Below are 23,498 nucleotides of genomic sequence, written 5' to 3' on the forward strand. Positions count from 1 at the left end.
GGACAGAAGAAATTTTGACTGTACAGTACCAATGGCGGCAGACCTAGCGAACCGCTTAGTGCGCTTAGGACAATCAGAGATAGCATGAGTGGAATCACCACAGTAGAAACACAGCCCATTCAGACGTCTGTGTTCTTGCCGTTCAACTCTGGTCATAGTCCTATCGCACTGCATAGGCTCAGGTTTAATCTCAGGTAATACCGCCAAATGGTACACAGATTTACGCTCACGCAAGCGTCGACCGATCTGAATGGCCAAAGACATAGACTCATTCAAACCAGCGGGCATAGGAAATCCCACCATGACATCCTTAATGGCTTCAGAGAGACCCTTTCTGAAAATGGCTGCAAGCGTAGATTCATTCCATTGAGTGAGCACGGACCATTTTCTAAATTTCTGGCAATATAGCTCTATCTCATCCTGAGCCTGACAAAGAGCCAGCAAATTTTTTTCTGCCTGATCTACTGAATTAGGCTCATCGTACAGCAATCCAAGCGCCAGGAAAAACGCATCGATATCACTCAATGCAGGATCTCCTGACGCAAGAGAAAATGCCCAGTCCTGAGGGTCGCCACGCAAAAAAGAAATGACGATCCTAACCTGTTGCGCTGGGTCACCAGAGGAGCGAGGTTTCAAAGCCAGAAACAGTTTACAATTATTCTTGAAACTCAGAAATTTAGTTCTATCTCCAAAAAACAAATCTGGAATAGGAATTCTCGGTTCTAACAAAGAATTCTGAACCACAAAATTTTGAATATCTTGAACTCTTGCCGTGAGCTGATCTACACATGAAGACAGACCTTTAACCCCTTCCCGACCTTTGACGCCACGTAGGCGTCATGAAAGTCGGTGCCATTCCGACCCATGACGCCTATGCGGCGTCATGGAAAGATCGCGTCCCTGCAGATCGGGTGAAAGGGTTAACTCCCATTTCACCCGATCTGCAGGGACAGGGGGAGTGGTAGTTTAGCCCAGGGGGGGTGGCTTCACCCCCTCGTGGCTACGATCGCTCTGATTGGCTGTTGAAAGTGAAACTGCCAATCAGAGCGATTTGTAATATTTCACCCATTATAACGGGTGAAATATTACAATCCAGCCATGGCCGATGCTGAAATATCATCGGCCATGGCTGGAAATACTAGTGTGCCCCCACCCCACCCCTCCGATCGCCCCCCCACCCCCCCGATCTGGCCGGTACACTGCTCCGGCTCCCCTCTGTCCAGTGCTCCGCTCCCCCCCGTGCTCGTGTCCGCTCCCCCCCGTGCTCCAATCACCCCCCCGTGCTCCAATCACCCCCCCTGCACTCCGATCCACACCCCCCGGTGCTCCGTTCCACCCCCCCGTGCTCCATTCCAGCCCCCCCGTGCTCCGTTCCACGCCCCCCGCGCTCCGTTCCACCCCTCCCGCGCTCCGATTCCCCCCCCCGTGCTCCGATCCCCCCCCCGTGGTCCCCCCCCACCCTATCATACTTACCGATCCAGCCGTGGTCCCGTCCGTCTTCTCCCGGGCGCCGCCATCTTCCAAAATGGCGGGCGCATGCGCAGTGCGCCCGCCGAATCTGCCGGCCGGCAGATTCGTTCCAAAGTGCATTTTGATCACTGAGATATAATCTATCTCAGTGATCAAAATAAAAAAAATAATAAATGACCCCCCCCCTTTGTCACCCCCATAGGTAGGGACAATAAAAAAATAAAGAAATTTTTTTTTTTCCACTAATGTTAGAATAGGGTTAGGGTTAGGGGTAGGGTTAGGGTTAGGGGTAGGGTTAGGGTTAAGGTTAGGGCTAGGGGTAGGGGTAGGGGTAGGGTTAGGGTTAGGGTTAGGGGTAGGGTTAGGGGTAGGGTTAGGGGTAGGGTTAGGGTTAGGGTTAGGGGTAGGGTTAGGGCTAGGGTTAGGGCTAGGGTTAGGGCTAGGGTTAGGGTTAGGAATGTGCACACGTATTCTGGTCCTCTGCGGATTTTTCCGCTGCGGATTTGATAAATCCGCAGTGCTAAACCGCTGCGGATTTATGGCGGATTTACCGCGTTTTTTTCTGCGCATTTCACTGCGGTTTTACAATTGCGATTTTCTATTGGAGCAGTTGTAAAACCGCTGCGGAATCCGCACAAAGAAGTGACATGCTGCGGAATGTAAACCGCTGCGTTTCCGTGCAGTTTTTCCGCAGCATGTGTACAGCGATTTTTGTTTCCCATAGGTTTACATTGAACTGTACACTCATGGGAAACTGCTGCGGATCCGCAGCGTGTGCACATACCTTTAGAATTAGGCTATGTGCACACGGTGCGGATTTGGCTGCGGATTCGCAGCAGTGTTCCATCAGGTTTACAGTACCATGTAAACATATGAAAAACCAAATCCGCTGTGCCCATGGTGCGGAAAATACCGCGCGGGAACGCTGCGTTGTATTTTCCGCAGCATGTCAATTCTTTGTGCGGATTCCGCAGCGTTTTACACCTGTTCCTCAATAGGAATCCGCAGGTGAAATCCGCACAAAAAACACTGGAAATCCGCGGAAAATCCGCAGGTAAAACACAGTGCCTTTTACCCGCAGATTTTTCAAAAATGGTGCGGAAATATCTCACACGAATCCGCAACGTGGGCACATAGCCTTAGGGTTAGGGTTGGAATTAGGGTTGTGGTTAGGGTTAGGGGTGTGTTGGGGTTAGTGTTGTGGTTAGGGGTGTGTTGGGGTTAGGGTTGTGATTAGGATTATGGCTACAGTTGGGATTAGGGTTAGGGGTGTGTTGGGGTTAGTGTTGGAGGTAGAATTGAGGGGTTACCACTGTTTAGGCACATCAGGGGTCTCCAAACGCAACATGGCGCCACCATTGATTCCAGCCAATCTCGTATTCAAAAAGTCAAATGGTGCTCCCTCACTTCCGAGCCCTGACGTGTGCCCAAACAGTGGTTTACCCCCACATATGGGGTATCAGCATACTCAGGACAAACTGCGCAACAATTACTGGGGTCCAATTTCTCCTGTTACCCTTGTGAATCTAAAAAAATGCTTGCTAAAACATAATTTTTGAGGAAAGAAAAATGATTTTTTATTTTCACGGCTCTGCGTTGTAAACGTCTGTGAAGCACTTGGGGGTTCAAAGTGCTCACCACATATCTAGATAAGTTCCTTGGGGGGTCTAGTTTCTAAAATGGGGTCACTTGTGGGGGGTCTCTACTGTTTAGGCACACCAGGGGCTCTGCAAACGCAACGTGACACCCGCAGACCATTCCATCAAAGTCTGCATTTCAAAAGTCACTACTTCCCTTCTGAGCCCCGACGTGTGCCCAAACAGTGGTTTACCCCCACATATGGGGTATCAGCGTACTCAGGAGAAACTGGACAACAACTTTTGGGGTCCAATTTCTCCTGTAACCCTTGGGAAAATAAAAAATTCTGGACTAAATAATTATTTTTGAGGAAAGAAAACGTATTTATTATTTTCACGGCTCTGCATTATAAACTTCTATGAAGCACTTGGGGGTTCAAAGTGCTCACCACACATCTAGATAAGTTCCTTTCAGGGTCTAGTTTCCAAAATGGGGTCACTTGTGGGGGGTTTCTACTGTTTAGGCACATCAGGGGCTCTGCAAACGCAACGTGACGCCCGCAGAGCATTCCATCAAAGTCTGCATTTCAAAACGTCACTACTTCAATTCCAAGCCCCGGCATGTGCCCAAACAGTAGTTTACCCCCACATATGGGGTATCACCGTACTCAGGAGAAACTGGACAACAAATATTGGGGTCAAATTTCTCCTGTTACCCTTGGGAAAATTAAAAAATTCTGGGCTAAATAATTATTTTTGAGGAAAGAAAACGTATTTATTATTTTCACGGCTCTGCATTATAAACTTCTATGAAGCACTTGGGGGTTCAAAGTGCTCACCACACATCTAGATAAGTTCCTTTGGGGGTCTAGTTTCCAAAATGGGGTCACTTGTGGGGGGTTTCTACTGTTAAGCCACATCAGGGGCTCTGCAAACGCAACGTGACGCCCTGCATTTCAAAACGTCACTACTTCACTTCCGAGCCCCGGCATGTGCCCAAACAGTGATTTACCCCCACATATGGGGTATCAGCGTACTCAGGAGAAACTGGACAACAACTTTTGGGGTCAAATTTCTCCTGTTACCCTTGGGAAAATAAAAAATTGCAGGCTAAAAGATCATTTTTGAGAAAATAATTTTTTTCTTTTTTTCATGGCTCTGCGTTATAAACTTCTGTGAAGCACTTGGGGGTTCAAAGTCCTCACCACACATCTAGATTAGTTCCTTTGGGGGTCTAGTTTCCAAAATGGTGTCATTTCTGGGGGATCTCCAATGTTTAGGCACACAGGGGCTCTCCAAACGTGACATGGTGTCCGCTAATGATTGGAGCTAATTTTCCATTTAAAAAGCCAAATGGCGTGCCATCCCTTCCGAGCCCTGCCGTGCGCCCAAACAGTGGTTTACCCCCACATATGGGGTATCAGCGTACTCAGGACAAACTGGACAACAATATTTGGGGTCCAATTTCTCCCATTATCCTTGGCAAAATAGGAAATTCCAGGCTAAAAAATCATTTTTGAGGAAAGAAAAATTATTTTTTATTTTCATGGCTCTGCGTTATAAACTTCTGTGAAGCACCTGGGGGTTTAAAGTGCTCAATATGCATCTAGATAAGTTCCTTGGGGGGTCTAGTTTCCAAAATGGGGTCACTTGTGGGGGAGCTCCAATGTTTAGGCACACAGGGGGCTCTCCAAACGCGACATGGTGTCCGCTAACAATTGGAGCTAATTTTCCATTCAAAAAGTCAAATGGCGCGCCTTCCCTTCCGAGCCCTGCCGTGTGCCCAAACAGTGGTTTACCCCCACATATGAGGTATCGGCGTACTCGGGAGAAATTGCCCAACAAATTTTATGATCCATTTTATCCTACTGCCCATGTGAAAATGAAAAAATTGAGGCGAAAATAATTTTTTTGTGAAAAAAAAGTACTTTTTCATTTTTACAGATCAATTTGTGAAGCACCTGAGGGTTTAAAGTGCTCACTAGGCATCTAAATAAGTTCCTTGGGGGGTCTAGTTTCCAAAATGGGGTCACTTGTGGGGGAGCGCCAATGTTTAGGCACACAGGAGCTATCCAAACGCGACATGGTGTCCGCTAACGATGGAAATCATTTTTCATTCAAAAAGTCAAATGGCGCTCCTTCCCTTCCGAGCCTTACCATGTGCCCAAACAGTGGTTTACCCCCACATGTGAGGTATTGGTGTACTCAGGAGAAATTGCCCAACACATTTTAGGATCCATTTTATCCTGTTGCCCATGTGAAAATGAAAAAATTGAGGCTAAAAGAATTTTTTTGTGAAAAAAAAGTACTTTTTCATTTTTACGGATCAATTTGTGAAGCACCTGGGGGTTCAAAGTGCTCACTATGCATCTAGATAAGTTCCTTGGGGCATCTAGTTTCCAAAATGGGGTCACTTGTGGGGGAGCTCCAATTTTTAGGCACACGGGGGCTCTCCAAACGTGACATGGTGTCCGCTAAAGAGTGGAGCCAATTTTTGATTCAAAAAGTCAAATGGCGCTCCTTCCCTTCCAAGCCCTGCCGTGCGCCCAAACAGTGGTTTACCCCCACATATGAGGTATCAGCGTACTCAGGACAAATTGGACAACAACTTTCGTGGTTCAGTTTCTCCTTTTACCATTGGGAAAATAAAAAAATTGTTGCTAAAAGATAATTTTTGTGACTAAAAAGTTAAATGTTCATTTTTTCCTTCCATGTTGCTTCTGCTGCTGTGAAGCACCTGAAGGGTTAATAAACTTCTTGAATGTGGTTTTGAGTACCTTGAGGGGTGCAGTTTTTAGAATGGTGTCACTTTTGGGTATTTTCAGCCATATAGACCCCTCAAACTGACTTCAAATGTCAGGTGGTCCCTAAAAAAAATGGTTTTGTAAATTTCGTTGTAAAAATGACAAATCGCTGGTCAAATTTTAACCCTTATAACTTCCTAACAAAAAAAAATTTTGTTTCCAAAATTGTGCTGATGTAAAGTAAACATGTGGGAAATGTTATTTATTAACTATTTTGTGTCACATATCTCTCTGGTTTAACAGAATAAAAATTCAAAATGTGAAAATTGCGAAATTTTCAAAATTTTCGCCAAATTTCCGTGTTTATCACAAATAAATGCAGAATTTATTGACCTAAATTTACCACTAACATGAAGCCCAATATGTCACAAAAAAACAATCTCAGAACCGCTAGGATCCGTTGAAGCGTTCCTGAGTTATTACCTCATAAAGGGACACTGGTCAGAATTGCAAAAAACGGCAAGGTCTTTAAGGTCAAAATAGGCTGGGTCTTGAAGGGGTTAATGTCCATTGTAACACCTGTGTCCTGAACCACCCAAATGTCTAGGGGAAAAAAAAGACAAATCACAGTGCAAAGGAAAAAAAATGGTCTCAGAACTTCTTTTTTCCCTCTATTGAGAATCATTAGTACTTTTGGCTTCTTGTACTGTTATGATAGGCAATTCAGTAACACAATGTACATAGCGATCAGAGCACATACAGTGATCTGACAATAACCCAAAATAATAGAACGAGCTCTGAGACGTGGAAACTCTGTAGACCGCAATTCCTGATCCTCTCCAAACACAACTAGAGGCAGCTGTGGATTGCGCCTAACGCTCCCTATGCAACTCGGCACAGCCTGAGAAACTAACTAGCCTGAAGATAGAAAAATAAGCCTACCTTGCCTCAGAGAAATACCCCAAAGGAAAAGGCAGCCCCCCACATATAATGACTGTGAGTAAGATGAAAAGACAAACGTAGGGATGAAATAGATTCAGCAAAGTGAGGCCCGATATTCTAGACAGAACGAGGATAGGAAAGATAACTTTGCGGTCTACACAAAACCCTAAAGAAAACCACGCAAAGGGGGCAAAAAGACCCTCCGTACCGAACTAACGGCACGGAGGTACACCATTTGCGTCCCAGAGCTTCCAGCAAAACAAATAGACAAGCTGGACAGAAAAAATAGCAACAAATAGCAAAGAAGCACTTAGCTATGCAGAGCAGCAGGACACAGGAATGATCCAGAGAAACACAAGTCCAACACTGGAACATTGACAGGAAGCATGGATCAAAGCATCAGGTGGAGTTAAGTAGAGAAGCAGCTAACGACCTCACCAGATCACCTGAGGGAGGAAACTCAGAAGCTGCAGTACCACTTTCCTCCACAAACGGAAGCTCCCAGAGAGAATCAGCCGAAGTACCACTTGTGACCACAGGAGTGAACTCTGCCACAGAATTCACAACAGGCTGCCTTTTCCTTTGGGGTATTTCTCTGAGGCAAGGTAGGCTTATTTTCTATCTTCAGGCTAGTTAGTTTCTCAGGCTGTGCCGAGTTGCATAGGTAGAGTTAGGCGCAATCCACGGCTGCCTCTAGTGTTGTTTGGAGAGGATTAGGGATTGCGGTCTGCAGAGTTCCCACGTCTCAGAGCTCGTTCTATGATTTTGGGTTATTGTCAGATCACTGTATGTGCTCTGACCGCTATGTCCATTGTGGTACTGAATTGCCTTTCATAACAGGGTGCCACCTCTGTGGCATGTACTGTGTGTGATATTAAAGTGGAGGAAGAGGAGGAGAGGCCACTTGATGCAATACTTGCCATCCACTGAATCACATGCTCTTTCTGGCCCTCATCTACAAGGTAGCCGCTGTGCTGCTGCCAGAGAAAGAGAATCAAGTAGCCCTTGCAGGAACAGATGTTGTCAGTTGTCTTTGGATAGGATGAGATGGTGTTTGTTCAGTGGAGGTTTCAGTAACATTACCACCTAACCCACGTACACCTTTAACAACAAGCCTATTCCCCCTTTAACCATCACCTTGCTTTTTATGTTGGATGTACCCTTCCCCCTTTTTAACCAGCTGTTTTACAACCCTAGGCCCAGACCTGTCGCTAAATTAACAATCAATATATATTTGCTTAGATAGTGTATCTGGACTGCACTATTAGCAGAAAATATTCAGAAATGTGGCCTGGTGTCTGCACCACACTATTAGCAGAAAGGATTTCGATTGAGAAATGTGGCCTGGTGTCTGCACCACACTACTACCACAAACTATTTAGATTCTGAAAGTGGCCTAGTCTCTGGCCTACATTATAAATCACAAATGATTTATATGCTGGAAAGTCAATTTCACACATGATCCTATCTATGTGAACTAGCTGACAATAAACATCCTGGCTAACTATCTGACTACTTATAGCAGAAGCAGTCTCTGCCCTGTTACACTGACAAAATGGTGCAAAAACAGCATGTCCTCTTTTTATACAGAGAGAGACATGTGACTTCGGCAGCCAATGATAGAAGCCCTTATGTCTGGACATTGTGGATGGTTTCTGTGCCATGATTTGCTGCCGGAATCTCCACACATTAAGTTAATTAAAAAAAAAATACAGTCTGACGCTACTCTGACATCTCTCCACCACCTCCCCTCATCAAACACGTCCTCCCCGATCATCATTCAGTACCACTATCCTAGCCAAAGTCCTAACAAAAGCATTAGTGGAAACTCGATAATTTACTGAGCTTTGGCTGAATTTTGCCGATTTTGAGGGAAAATGCTTGGGAATCGGAATGTGCAACGTTCGTGTCGAATTTAAGATTGGTGAAAGTTTTCCGAACAAGTTCGCTCATCTCTAATTGTGTGCACAGTTTTTCAGAACATGTTAATCTCAAGTACTGGATATCTATAAAGTATAGTACATCTACTTGAAAGAAAACTTTCCCATTTCACATACATGATTTCCCCATCATATCCCATCTTGACTACTATAACACCCTACTCTGTGACTCCCACATAAGGGCTCAATCAGTCATTCATTTTTCTATTTTTTATTTTTTTTGGTCCTTGCAAAATCATGGAGAAATGTTGAATATTGATCCGAGTGTTGGATCAAAATCAGCAAAGCAAGTCTACACATCCATTAAAAAAAAATCAGAAAATATTTGGATGTCATCTGAGTGCTGTCCATTTTTCACTGACTGCTAGATAGGAAAAGATAGAGAAACTTGTTTATTTTTTCTCTCCCAAGGATCCCCCATCCTCAGTAACTCACTTCTTCAACATATCTGATTGTCTTCATGATCAAAGCTTTCAGATGTAACCAGAAAACTCAACTAATCAGGAAAGCCTACAGGCTTTAATAACCCTGATGACACCATATTACCAATGGACCTGCTTTAAACCACCCCCAATCTACTGTCTCCTTGCCTAACACCTTGTAGATTGTGTCCTTGATGGCACATCCCCTCTGTACCAGTCTACCACTGATAGTTTAAAAGAACTCTCTGAGCACAAAATGACTGTTCAAACCAAGTACAGGGCCACACAGTTCAGTGCACCTTCTCACCTACTTGTTTCCCCTATATCTCCTCCACCCTCTATTTTAATTGACAGTTCTGGCTTTATAGATGCAGAGATAGAGGGAAAGAAAGTAGGTGGGACAATGCATGTAAATGTTTGGCCACACCAAGGTGCACCAAGCTCCTGTGCTTGGTTTAAACAGTCATTCTGTGCTGACACAGTCCCTTTAATATACTTGCCTGCATATTATACAGTGGGGCAAAAAAGTATTTAGTCAGTCAGCAATAGTGCAAGTTCCACCACTTAGTTTGTCTCCCATAGTTGAGGTCTACCTATGATGTAAATTACAGACGCCTCTCATCTTTTTAAGTGGTGGAACTTGCACTATTGCTGACTGACTAAATACTTTTTTGCCCCACTGTATACTAGCTATTGAACCCGTTCTACACCCGGGTGGCGAGCTTTTATATTGGTATATGGTCTCCATCCTGGTATGTGCTGCTCCATCCTGCGCCCCCATCCTGTCATGTGCTGCACCCATCCTGCGCCCCCATTCTGACATGTGCTGCTCCATCCTGCGCCCCCATTCTGTCATGTGCTGTTGCCATCCTGCCCTCCCGTTCTGTCATGTGCTGCTCCCATCCTGCGCCTCCGTTCTGTCATGTGCTGCTCCCATCCTGCGCCCCCATTCTGACATGTGCTGCTCCATCCTGCGCCCCCATTCTGTCATGTGCTGCTCCCATCCAGCGCCCCGTTCTGTCATGTGCTGCTTCCATCTTGCACCCCCGTTCTGTCATGTGCTGCTGCCATCCTGCACCCCCGTTCTGTCATGTGCTGTCCTATTCTGTCATGTGCTGCTCCCATCCTGCGCCCCTGTTCTGTCATGTGCTGCTCCCATCCTGCGCCACCGTTCTGTCATGTGCTGCTCCCATCCTGGGCCCCCATTCTGTCATGTGCTGCTCCCATCCAGCGCCCCCGTTCTGTCATGTGCTGCTTCCATCTTGCACCCCCGTTCTGTCATGTGCTGCTGCCATCCTGCACCCCCGTTCTGTCATGTGCTGCTCCCATCCTGCGCCCCCGTTCTGTCATGTGCTGCTCCCATCCTGCGCCCTGTTATGTAGGCAATCCAGTGACACAGTGTGCCAGCAATCAGAGCACATACAGTGATCTGACAATAACCCAAAAACAATAGAACGAGCTCTGAGACATGGAATCTCTGTAGACCGCAATACCTGAACCTATCCTAAACACAACTAAAGGCAGCTGTGGATTGCGCCTGGCACTACCTATGCAACTCGGCACAGCCTGAGGAGCTGACTAGCCTGAAGATAGAAAAACAAGCCTTACTTGCCTCAGAGAAATACCCCAAAGGAAAAGGCAGCCCCCCACATATAATGACTGTTAGCAAGATGAAAAGACAAACGTAGGGATGAAATAGATTCAGCAAAGTGAGGCCCGATATTCTAGATAGAGCGAGGATAGCAAAGAGAACTTTGCAGTCTACAAAAAACCCTAAAGCAAAAAACCACGCAAAGGGGGCAAAAAGACCCACCGTGCCGAACTAACGGCACGGCGGTGCACCCTTTGCGTCTCAGAGCTTCCAGCAAAAACGAATAGACAAGCTGGACAGAAAAAGTAGCAACAAAAGCAAAGAAGCACTTATCTAAGCAGAGCAGCAGGCCACAGGAAAGATCCAGAAGCTCAGGTCCAACACTGGAACATAGACAAGGAGCAAGGAAGACAGAATCAGGTGGAGTTAAATAACAAAGCAGCCAACGAGCTCACCAGAACACCTGAGGGAGGAAGCTCAGAAGCTGCAGTACCACTTGTGACCACAGGAGTGAATTCAGCCACAGAATTCACAACAGCGCCCCCATTCTGACATGTGCTGCTCCCATCCTGGGCCCCCATTCTGTCATGTGCTGCTCCCATCCAGCGCCCAGTTCTGTCATGTGCTGCTTCCATCTTGCACCCCCGTTCTGTCATGTGCTGCTGCCATCCTGCACCCCCGTTCTGTCATGTGCTGCCCTATTCTGTCATGTGCTGCTCCCATCCTGCGCCCCCGTTCTGTCATGTGCTGCTCCCATCCTGCGCCACCGTTCTGTCATGTGCTGCTCCCATCCTGCGCCCCCGTTCTGTCATGTGCTGCTCCCATCCAGCGCCCCCGTTCTGTCATGTGCTGCTTCCATCTTGCACCCCCGTTCTGTCATGTGCTGCTGCCATCCTGCACCCCCGTTCTGTCATGTGCTGCCCTATTCTGTCATGTGCTGCTCCCATCCTGCGTCCCCGTTCTGTCATGTGCTGCTCCCATCCTGCGCCACCGTTCTTTAATTTGCTGCTCCCATCCATATGCCCCATACGCTGCTCCATAAGATGCTCCATAATATATGCCCCGTATCAGGGGGCGTAAGTAACAAATAGCTGTGGCATGAAGTGCCATAGCCTCATGCCACAGCAATTTGTTACTTGCGCCACCTGATTCCTTTCCGCCACCATTTTCTTGGTCCTCCTGCTGGCGGAATCGGCGCCTGCGCAGTCTGCGCTTTCCGGCGCCATTTTCTTGAAGACACACTGCAGTATGGCTCTACATTATAAACTTCTGTGAAGCACTTGGGGGTTCAAAGTGCTCACCACACATCTAGATAAGTTCCTTAGGGGAATTATTCCTATAGTCCTAGTCTGAAGGCGATTAAGGAGAACTTCAACAATACATTATCTCTTTGGATTTAAAGACTATATGTGAGCCTAATTGTTTTTTTATGGGGGCGCTTTAAATTACATTCTACTTTACTGTGCTACTTTATTACTTGCTGCTGCTACTGCTCCCCATTTGTATAGAGGCTTTACTCTGCCCTGTCTTTTTAACTATATTTTTTTATTTTTGTTATTCAATAAAGTATTTCTTTTAATTTTACTACTGTGTTTCTTCTCACTTCTTATCTACATGGCACCTACCATAGAAAATTATGTTGATAAAGTTCCTTAGGGGGTCTTTTTTCCAAAATGGTGTCACTTGTGGGGGTTTCCACTGTTTAGGCACATCAGGGGCTCTCCAAACGCGACATGGCGTCCGATCTCAATTCCAGCCAATTTTGCATTGCCATGCGCCCAAACAGTGGTTTACCCCCACATATGGGGTATCGGCATACTCAGGACAAATTGTACAACAACTTTTGGTGTCCAATTTCTCCTGTTACCCTTGGTAAAATAAAACAAATTGGATCTGAAGTAATTTTTTTGTGAAAAAAATTAAATGTTTTTTTTTTAAACATTCCAAAAATTCCTGTGAAGCACCTGAAGGGTTAATAGACTTGTTGAATGTGGATTTGAGCACCTGGACAGGTGCAGTTTTTAGAATGGTATCACTTTGGGGTATTTTCTATCATATAGACCCCCCAAAGTGATTTCAAATGTGATGTGGTTCCTAAAAAAAAACTGGGGTTGTAAAAATGAGAACTCATTGTTCAACTTTTAACCCTTATAACTTCCTAACAAAAAAAATTTTGGTTCCAAAATTGTGCTGATGTAAAGTAGACATGTGGGAAATGTTACTTATTAAGTACAGTATTTGACTTATCTCTGTGATTTAAGGGCATGAAAATTCAAAGTTGGAAAATTGCAAAATTGTCAAAATTTTTGACAAATTTCCGTTTTTTTCACAAAGAAACGCAAATCATATCAAAGAAATTTTACCACTAAAGTGACGTGAAATATGTAATGAGAAAACATTGTCAAAATCACTGGGCTCCATGGAAGCATTCCACAGTTATTACCTCATAAAAGGACAGTGGTCAGAATTGTAAAAATTGGCCCGGTCATTAACGTGCAAACCACCCTTGGGGGTTAAGGGGTTAAAGCAAAAAGTAACAATTTTTTTATCTTGTAGAACATAATGACAATGGACAAATTAATTAATACATATCACACCTATGGTGCTGCCGTCCCAAAGGTTTCCATCCAAGACATGGATGAAGAGATTAACAACATGGAAAACGGTGAAAGCAGGTACAACATACATGTCATTTTTCAGCATAGCGCAGGCATTCTCAGACTGGGCTAAAAAACTCATGATGAAATCAATGCAATGTATAATACATACAGGACATACAGTGGGGGAATGAGAATTTGATCCCCTTCTGATTTTTGTAAGTTTGCCCACTGACAAAGACATGAACAGTCTATAAATTTAAGGGTAGGTTAATTTTGACATTGAGAGATAGAATATCAAAAATAAAATCCAGAAAATCACATTGTATAAATTATATAAATTTATTTGCATTTTGCAGTCAGAAATAAGTATTTGATCCCCTACCAACCATGCAAAATCTCACCTCGTGGGGTATCCTTGATCATGAGGAAGGTGAAAGATCAGCCTAAAACTACACGGGTGGAACTTGTTAATGATCTCAAGGCAGCTGGGACCACAGTCACCAAGAATACCATTGGTAACATATTACGCCATAAAGGTTTAAAATCCTGCAGTGCTGCAGTGCCCGCTAGGTCCCCCTGCTCAAGAAGGCACATGTGCAAGCCCGTCTAAAGTTTGCCAATGAACACCTGGATGATTCTGTGAATGATTGGGAGAAGGTGCTGTGGTCAGATGAGAAAAAAAAATTGAGATCTTTGGCATTAACTCAACTCGCCATGTTTGGAGGAAGAGAAATGCTGCCTATGACCCAAAGAACACCATCCCCACTGTCAAGCATGGAGGTGGAAACATTATGTTTTGGGGGTGTTTCTCTGCTAAGGGCACAGGACTACTTCACTGCATCAATGGGAGAATGGATGGAGCCATGTATCGTAAAATCCTGAGTGACAACCTCCTTCCATCTGCCAAGACATTAAAAATGGGTCGTGGCTGGGTCTTCCAGTAAGACAATGACCCAAAACATACAGCCAAGGCAGCAAAGGAGTTAATGTTAAAATTAACCTAAACAACGGGATTTTCTGGATTTCATCTTTGATATTTTATCTCTCAATGTTAAAATTAACCTAAACTTAAAATTATAGACTGTTCATGTCTTTGTAAGTGGGCAAACTTACAAAATCAGGAAAGGATCAAATACTTATTTCCCCCACTGTAGTATAATACATGATATGTTACTCCTTATGTCACACTTTAAAACCTCCATAGGCCTCATCAAATTACAATTTTGCCATTGAAATATTGCAACATTTTCAAAATATTTAAGTTATTACCTAGTTTTTATCTTGTTGATATCAGGCTTGTAAGTAAGCGAGGAGAAAGCAATGATATGATAAATCCAAAGGACCACGTAAATTGCTACAGCATATTCTCAAGCAGGAATCGAGTACAGATGGTCACTGCATCCTCACACCGGTAAGTACTTATGGTAGTTATCTTTGCATCCTTAAAAGTTTTTACCAGAATGAGTGAAGAATTGTCTGTTTTTGTCTCCAGATAAACCAACACATTTCTACATTGGTTATATCAGGTTTGCAGCTATGCCCCATTCACTTGCATTGGGAACAGCTGCAATACCAGACACAGGTCAGAAACAGATATGGGACTGTTCCTGTGTTTTTGTTTTTTATTAATCCCGTGCAACCCCTATAAATTAAAGTTAGTTCACTTTAAATTAACAAATTGTTATGAACAGGAGGAGTAGGACAACTCTACCTGCGCACTAAGAACCAGAGGAAGAGATTCTTATACAAAGCTCCCAGATGGCTCATGACATTAGTGTATAGGAGATGAGATGAGTGAATATGTTCGGAAAACGATTGCCAAACATAAATTCGGCACAAATATGGTACATTCGGATTCGTGATCGGTAACACGAGCATTTTTCTTAAAATCGGGAAAAGTCGGTAACATTCGGTAAAAGATAGAATAAAAGCCAGCAATTCATGTGCCGCTTTCAGTGAAATTACAGAGTGACAGGTTAGAATAGAAAAGATAGAATAGGTATATACACATAGAATACATATATATATAGGTTTTACCGTCCTTCTGACTTTTACAGTAACAAATACATACAGAAAATACAATACAAATAGAATATGTAGATATACAGATGACAGTGACAGATACAATTAGTACAGTGTGTGTGCAGCTTACTGTACATGTACAGTTAGGTCCATATATATTTGGACAGAGACAACATTTTTCTAATTTTGGTTATAGACATTACCACAATGAATTTTAAACAAAACAACTCAGATGCAGTTGAAGTTCAGACTTTCAGCTTTCATTTGAGGGTATCCACATTAAAATTGGATGAAGGGTTTAGGAGTTTCAGCTCCTTAACATGTGCCACCCTGTTTTTAAAAGGACCAAAAGTAATTGGACAATTGACTCCAATGCTATTTCATGGACAGGTGTGGGCAATCCCTTCGTTCTGTCATTCTCAATTAAGCAGATAAAAGGCCTGGAGTTGATTTGAGGTGTGGTGCTTGCATTTGGAAGGTTTTGCTGTGAAGTAAACATGCGGTCAAAGGAGCTCTCTATGCGGGTAGAAACAAGCCATCCCTAAGCTGAGAAAACAGAAAAAACCCATCCAAGAAATTGCTATAATATTAGGAGTGGCAAAATCTACAGTTTGGTACATCCTGAGAAAGAAAGAAAGCACTGGTGAACTCATCAATGCAAAAAGACCTGGGCGCCCACGGAAAACAACAGTGGTGGATGATCGCAGAATAATCTCCATGGTGAAGAAAAACCCCTTCACAACAGCCAATCAAGTGAACAACACTCTCCAGAAGGTCGGCGTATCAATATCCAAATCTACCATAAAGAGAAGACTGCATGAAAGTAAATACAGAGGGTTCACTGCACGGTGCAAGCCACTCATAAGAATCAAGAATAAAAAGGCTAGACTGGACTTTGATAAAAAACATCTAAAAAAGCCAGCACAGTTCTGGAAGAACATTCTTTGGACAGATGAAACAAAGCTCAACCTCTACCAGAATGATGGAAAGAGAAAAGTATGGCGAAGTCGTGGTACAGCTCATGATCCAAAGGAAACCACATCATCTGTAACACACGGCGGAAGCAGTGTGATGGCTTGGGCATGCATGGCTGCCAGTGGCACTGGGTCACTAGTATTTATTGATGATGTGACACAGGACAGAAGCAGCCGAATGAATTCTGAGGTATTCAGAGCCGCCATACTGTGTGCTCAGATCCAGCCAAATGCAGCCAAACTGATTGTCCATCTGTAGTATGAAACGACGACCAATGACCCAAAACATAATGCCAAAGCAACCCAGGAGTTTATTAAAGCAAAGAAGTGGAATATTCTTGAATGGCCAAGTCAGTCACCTGATCTCAACCCAATTGAGCATGCATTTCACTTGTTAAAGTCTAAACTTCAGACAGAGATGCCCACAAACAAACATCAACTGGAAACCACCACAGTAAAGGCCTGGCAGAGCATCAAAAAGGAGGAAACACAGCGTCTGGTGATGTCCATGAGTTCAAGACTTCAGGCAGTCATTGCCAAAAAAGGGTTTTCAATCAAGTACTAAAAATGAACATTTTATTTAAAATTATTGAATCTGTCCAATTACTTTTGGTCCATTTAAAAACAGGGTGGTACATGTTAAAGAGCTGAAATTCCTAAACCCTTCATCCAATTTTAATGTGGATGCCCTCAAATGAAAGCTGAAAGTCTGAACTTCAACTGCATCTGAATTGTTTTGTTTAAAATTCATTGTGGCAATGTCTATAACCAAAATTAGAAAAATGTTGTCTCTGTCCAAACATATATGGACCTAACTGTATTTAATTAATAAAAGATTATTTTTCTCAAAAAAATGGTGTGGACTCCCGCGTAATTTTCGTAACTAGCAGAGAGAAAGACAATGGCTGAGGGCCGATGTTTATAGCATGGGAAGGGGGGGTAATACCCATGAAGCTTCCCAGGCTATTAATATCAGCTCACAGCTGTATACTTAGTCTTTTGTTGTGAATTCTGTTGTCGAGCTCCCTCCTGTGGTCATGAATGGTACTTCGGTGAGTTCGGTCCGTGGGCTCCCTCTGGTGGCTGTGAGTGGAGCTGCTGCTTCTGAGGTTCCTTACACAGGTGACGTGGTTTATCCTTTGGTTGGCTTCTCTATTTAACTCCACTCAGATCGTTTCTCCATGCCAGCTGTCAATGTTTTAGCATTGGTTCAGTTCGCTCCTGGATCTGTCTGGTGTCCTGTCTTCTCCTGCAGAAGCTAAGTTCCTGATTGTTATTATTGTTCTTGTTTCTTTGTCCAGCTGGTTATCTTGATTTTGTCTTGCTAGCTGGAAGCTCTGGGATGCAGGGTGGCACCCCCGCACCGTGAGTCGGTGCGGAGGACCCTTTTGCACACTCTGTGTGGTCTTTTGTAGGTTTTTGTGCTGACCGCAAAGATTCCTTTCCTATCCTCTGTCTATTTAGTAAGTCGTGCCTCCCTTTGCTGTAACCTATCTCATTTCTGCATTTGTGACTTTCATCTTTACTCACAGTCATTACATGTGGGGGGCTGCCTATTCCTTTGGGGAATTTCTCTGAGGCAAGGTAGGCTTTATTTTCTTCTCTAGGGCTAGCTAGCTCTTAGGCTGTGACGAGGCGCATAGGGAGCGTCAGGAGCGCTCCACGGCTATTTCTAGTGTGTGCGATAGGATTAGGGCTTGCGGTCAGCAGAGCTCCCAAATCCCAGAGCTCGTCCTGTATGAGTTTAACTATCAGGTCGGGTGCTCCTAACCACCAGGTCATAACAGTCTTTACTGGCTATTAAAATGGGGGACCCCAAAAAAATGACGTAGGGTCCCCCTATAATTAATAACCAGCAAATGCTATGCAGACAGCTTCGGGCTGAAATTAATAGCCTAAGAAGGGGCCATGGATACTGCCCCCAGGCTAAAAACATCAGTTCTCAGCTGCCCCAGAAAAAGCACATCTCTAGGATGTGCCAATTGGGCACTTAGCCTCCCTCATCCCACTTGCCCTCTAGCAGTGGCAAGCGGGGTAATATCTGGGGGGGTTGATGTCACCATCAGGTGACATCATGCCCCAATGTTAGTAATGGAGAGGTGTCAATAAGATGCCCCCATTACTAACCCCATAGTCACATTGTATAAAAATACAGACATCCAGACAAAAGACCTTTAATTTAAAAAATTACACAGACTCCTTTAATAATCTCAATTAAACCATACTTACAACCTCGCAAAATTCAACCAAAGCCCTCGTTCTCCTGTAATAAACCAAAATAAAAAAACAACAATATACCATACCTGTCGGTCGTTCTGTCCCACACAGTAATCCATGTCTGGGGGATAATTAGTTTTCAACCTGGACGGTGCCAAGAGGCTACCGTCTAAGCTGTGAACCACTGGTGAATGAGATGCTACGAGCTCAGCCTCGGTGACTAGCGGTGACATCACTGAGGCTCCGTTCTGAGTCAGGATGAACTGCAGTGACCTCGGTGATATCCCCGCTAGTACCGTGAAAAAGTTGCACGGTGCAGAGGCAAGTTCACCGCAGTGAAATTCTCCCGGTGAGATTCTCCTGGTGAACTCGCCTCTGCACCGTATGACGTTCTCACGGTACTAGTGGGGATATCACCGAGGTCACGAAATTCATCCTGGCTGTGAACGTAGCCTCAGTGATGTCTCTGCTTGTCGCCGAGGCTGCGCTCGCAGCACCGCATTCACCAGTGGTTCTCAACCTGGACTGTTGCATCTTGGCACCATATATTGTTGTTTAATTGAGATTATTAAAGGAGTCTGTGTCATTCTTTCAATTAAAGGACTTTATTCTGGCTGTGTCTTTTTTACCATATAACTATAGGATTAGTAATGGATAGGGGTCTTATAAACACCTCTCTATTACTAACCTTGGCGCTTGATGTCACTGGACAATACAAAGGTGACATCAACCCCACAAATATGAACCTCACTTGCCACTGATACAGGGCAAGTAGGAAGATCGCCAGAATTGCCATATCTAATAGATGTGCCTTTTCTGGGCAGCTGTGGGCTGCTATTTTTAGGCTGGGGGGGGCCTATATCCATGGACCCTTACCCACGTGAAAATACCAGCCCCCAGCTGTCTGCTTTAGCAAGGCTGATTGTCAAAAATGAAGGTGAGGCTCTTGGCTTTTTTTAAATTAGTTATTTAAATAATTAAAAATACCCCTCTATTCTTGATAACCAACATTGCCGAAGCTGTCAGCTGAGGGTTGCAGCCCCCAGCTGTGAGTTTTGCCTGACTGGTTACCAAAAATACAGGGGAACCAACGCAGGTTTTTTTAAATTACTTATTTACATCTCAGGAGTGGCTGATGAATACTCCCATCCGCCGCTCCTGCTCCCACTGTTATTAGCGGCAGTGTCAGCTGATGGGAGCTGTAGTCCCATCAGCTGACACCAGAGATTTTTTACCTCCGATCACAGCTGCTGGCTGTGTGACCGGCGGGGATGATTTGACTGCCGATCAGAAGCGCTATGCCGGTGTTTCCCATGCTGTCTCACAGCTTGGGGACCACCAGCTTTTGTGCTGTGTATGCATAATCAACAATTAAATCGGTGAATATTCCAAATTCGGCCATCGTGAGACGAACCGAACATTGAAATATTCGCTCATTTCTATTTAGGAGCCTTGACCAAAGCAGGTAATGCCATGGCTCAAAAAATTGAATTGGATTATGGGATGCGCATGCATGGCATGATGGGATAGCCATTATGGGATGGACATTGTGTTGTCACTTCCCGTTTTACCCCATTTTTACAGCAAAAATAACGCTAGAAATCCGCAAATTTTTATATCTTTGCGGATTTCTAGCGTTCCAATGCAAGCCTATGTGTGCAGGAAATCAGCGATTCCGCAAAATTAATGAACATGTTGCTTTTTTTTCCGCGATTCGTTTTTTTCGCGGAAAAAATCGCAACATTTGCACAAGTTTTGAGGAATACATAGAAACGATTGGGAACCATATGTAAGCATTTGTTTCACGTTTTTATCATGTTTTTATAGCTAAAAAAACACGAAAAATACTGAACGTGTGCATATAGCCTGAGAGAGCCAGAGAGGAACAGTTTAGCCATTGTAAGGAAAGTTGCAAACTTTGACAAAAGATATGTTTACCTCTAGAATTACACCATAAAAACTGTGCATCTTTTTTTTTAACAGAGGATCTGCATTGTCTTTTTAAACTCTACGGCTTTGAGTAAAAATATTAACATTTTTTCCCCAGTGAACATCTTCCTGGCACAGCTGTCACCAGTAACACTAATAACAGTAACAATAAGGATGAGTAAGTATTCAATATTCGTTGTTTGTATTACCAATATCAACTTTAAAGGGAACTTGTCAGCTCATTTAATTATGTATTAAAGTAACCTAACTAACCCATGGTCCTTTTATTTGTAGGGAAGAAAAAAAGAATAAGAAAAAAGAAAAAAAAGAGTATGCATTGAAATTTACAAAAATTAAAAGCTGATCTCATTTCTGTTTGTTTTTAGTTCTCAGTTAACATCATGGTAAATCATTGGCTGATCGCATCTTTCATGTGGGTATACAAATAGTTGTTAATCAGCAGCACATCCTCAGTGCAAACGGATATGCTGCCGACAATGACAGGAACTGGAACAAATTATCACATAAATTATTGTTTGTACAAATACCACAGTGAAACAATTGAGTTCCTATATCATCGTCATGTTCTTGTTGCAGCCAAAGTAAAACCCTTGTTCGCTGGGTTAAATGAGTTTTAAGCTTATTTGAAATCATCGTTCTCGGCAGCACCTCGTCTTGTGTAAACAGGACATGTGCTGCCGGGAACATTCATTCTTTATGTGCACAGAACGGTCTATTACTAATCGTTCTGGGCACCTCGAAAGGTTGTCACTCAGTCTTAACAGGCTTAATCAGGGATGATTTAATAGTTGCCTGTTATTTGTAAATGGACCCTACGATTATCGTGGTTTATTCTATGTTGTTTTCAAATATCCATTTTTTTTTAAATTTAGCAAATCTGATCATAAAAAGGAAAAGAAAAAAGACAAAGAAAAAAAGAAAAACATGGAAAAAGTAACAAAAGACAAAAAGGAAAATGATAAGGATAAAAAGGAAAAAGAAAAATCTGGCAAGGACAAAGATAAAGGCAAAGATAAAGACAAAAAAGATGAGTAAGTGGTCACTGTGATCAGAAGCAGGATGTACAATATAGAGTATAAAGAATATAAGGAGATTGTGTAAATCTGCACATAATTTACATATGCACAAGAATGCTTATACACTTCCCAGTTTAGAAATATTTACTCTCAAGCGTTATATCTTGTATTCATTCTACGAAATGGGATCAAAACTATGTCTCTAATATGAATTGTCTGGTTTACAAAGACAAACCATTGATTAGTAAATGTACCATTTAGTGTCTTACTTCTACTGCGGTAGCACTACATTTTGATCATGTAACAAAAAGATAGTCTATTACAGAGAACTTCTTTAAAGAAGCACTCCAGACAAAATTTGTATGATAATATATTACAATCATCATTACACAGCACTGTGAATTCATATTTATTCATTTTGACTTTCGACCCATTAAATTCTTCTTCTTTCTATGCCCTATACAGAAACAGGAAGTCTCTTGTTCCTACATTTATCATTCCCCTCTTCAGCTCCTGACCCAGATGTTGCCTTGTCCCCCTGCCACAAACTTTTGTAGTGACTCAGGATTCATGCAGAAAAAAGAGACTTCCTGTTTCTACATAGAGCATAGAAGGATTCAGCTAGTCAGTTATTAATCACGTGATATCATAGATCTAATAGAAAAGAGAAGAATTACGGTAACTGGGAAGAAAGGCAAAATGAGCAATTGTAAGTACATGATTGAAATATATTAAGAGGATAAAAACTTTGATGGGAGCAGGAGGAGTGCTTCAAGGAGTTGTCTTAATGGGTAAAACTGCAAAGTGCAAGCAACTTTACGATTTACCCCTTAGTAAAACTCCTGTTTTCAAGATGTCATGGGCAGAGGCCCCAGGGTCTGATTTCTCCTACTCCTGCACTGATTAGAAGCACTTCACCTTCATATTAAACGGTGTAAGTTTCTTTTAACAGTGCAGGGGTTAATCTGCTCAGATGAGTGCTCCTGGAAGCTTTTTTATGTTAAGGCTCTCAGCCGTGCACTGTTAGCCACTCTCATCTCCTATATAAACCAGGCCCTGGATAGCACTCAATGTCAGAACTAGCTTATGCTACATTGTTGGAGGTTGTAGTTGTTGGTGATTATTGGAGAAGGCGTTTGGTGGGTTTATCTATGACTGTTGCTAGGACTTAACAATTGAGTATGTGATAATTCCCTTTCTTCTCCTTCTTTGATTTAACCCCATCTTCCACTCCCTGGTGTTTGTCTCTGATGTTTATGTGTGTATATTTGTATGATTGATATTTTCCTTTATCCCTGTTCGTATTATCTTGTTAGTCTGGTTGGTGTATTATGATGTATTAAGTTACACTACTATTACCCTCTTCTCTGAGTGGAGGAAGGGTACAGACTGAGGGTGGATTCAGTAGTTAAAGCAAGTTACGTGGCCCCGGCGTGTTCACCATCAGAAGTAATCCTTGGAACAAGGCGAGCTAGAGCGTTAGGAACAGAGAAGGAGCCTCTAGTCCTGGGGCACTCAACAACAGAGTTGCGACACAAGAATGGAGGGCTTTTTAATGGCATACTGCTCATTGACTAGCCTATCGGCCACGTCTGCAGTGACCAACTTCCTGGGCAAGCACAGCTCTGAAGCTAGCAGGATCGCTTGATTGGCCAGCTTCAGTGCCCTTACTCACCTTTCATATTGAATAGGCAAAGCTCAAAGAGGCTCAGATCAGCAAAATAGACAAGTGGCACAACTATTCTGCTGGCAGGAACCATCAAGCAGCCGGAGCACATGTGAGGATATGGACATGCTGCCCACGTTTGCCCATGTTTCCTTCTAAAGAAACAAGTTTACTGTTAAGTGGTGTAATAAGAAATGTAATATATAATGTTATGCAATGCGATATAATTTGAATTGTGATGTGCTTTAGTAATATGTGGCGTTTGACCATGGGGATAGAGTAATGTTTGGGACTAGCCCAGTGTGTGAGGTTCTGAATTACAGGGAAACTGACAATTTCCTGTCAGAGAGTCAGATAGGCCCTGGAA

The 23,498-nt window shown here is 43.4% G+C and overlaps 1 protein-coding gene across 1 annotated transcript in view; it reads left to right on the top strand.

Moving 5' to 3' along the window:
- Positions 1-23,498, top strand: part of CNGA1 (cyclic nucleotide gated channel subunit alpha 1) — a 98,652-nt gene that overhangs the window by 58,002 nt on the left and 17,152 nt on the right. The window contains exons 2-6 of the mRNA XM_069745786.1: positions 13,243-13,361; positions 14,581-14,697; positions 20,547-20,606; positions 20,723-20,758; positions 21,322-21,480. Of these exons, the coding sequence (XP_069601887.1) occupies positions 13,243-13,361; positions 14,581-14,697; positions 20,547-20,606; positions 20,723-20,758; positions 21,322-21,480 (491 nt within the window). The remainder of the gene's footprint in view (positions 1-13,242; positions 13,362-14,580; positions 14,698-20,546; positions 20,607-20,722; positions 20,759-21,321; positions 21,481-23,498) is intronic.

This window comes from Ranitomeya imitator, chromosome 1 (genome assembly GCF_032444005.1).
Source record: "Ranitomeya imitator isolate aRanImi1 chromosome 1, aRanImi1.pri, whole genome shotgun sequence".
In the NCBI taxonomy this organism is placed as follows: Eukaryota; Metazoa; Chordata; class Amphibia; order Anura; family Dendrobatidae; genus Ranitomeya; species Ranitomeya imitator.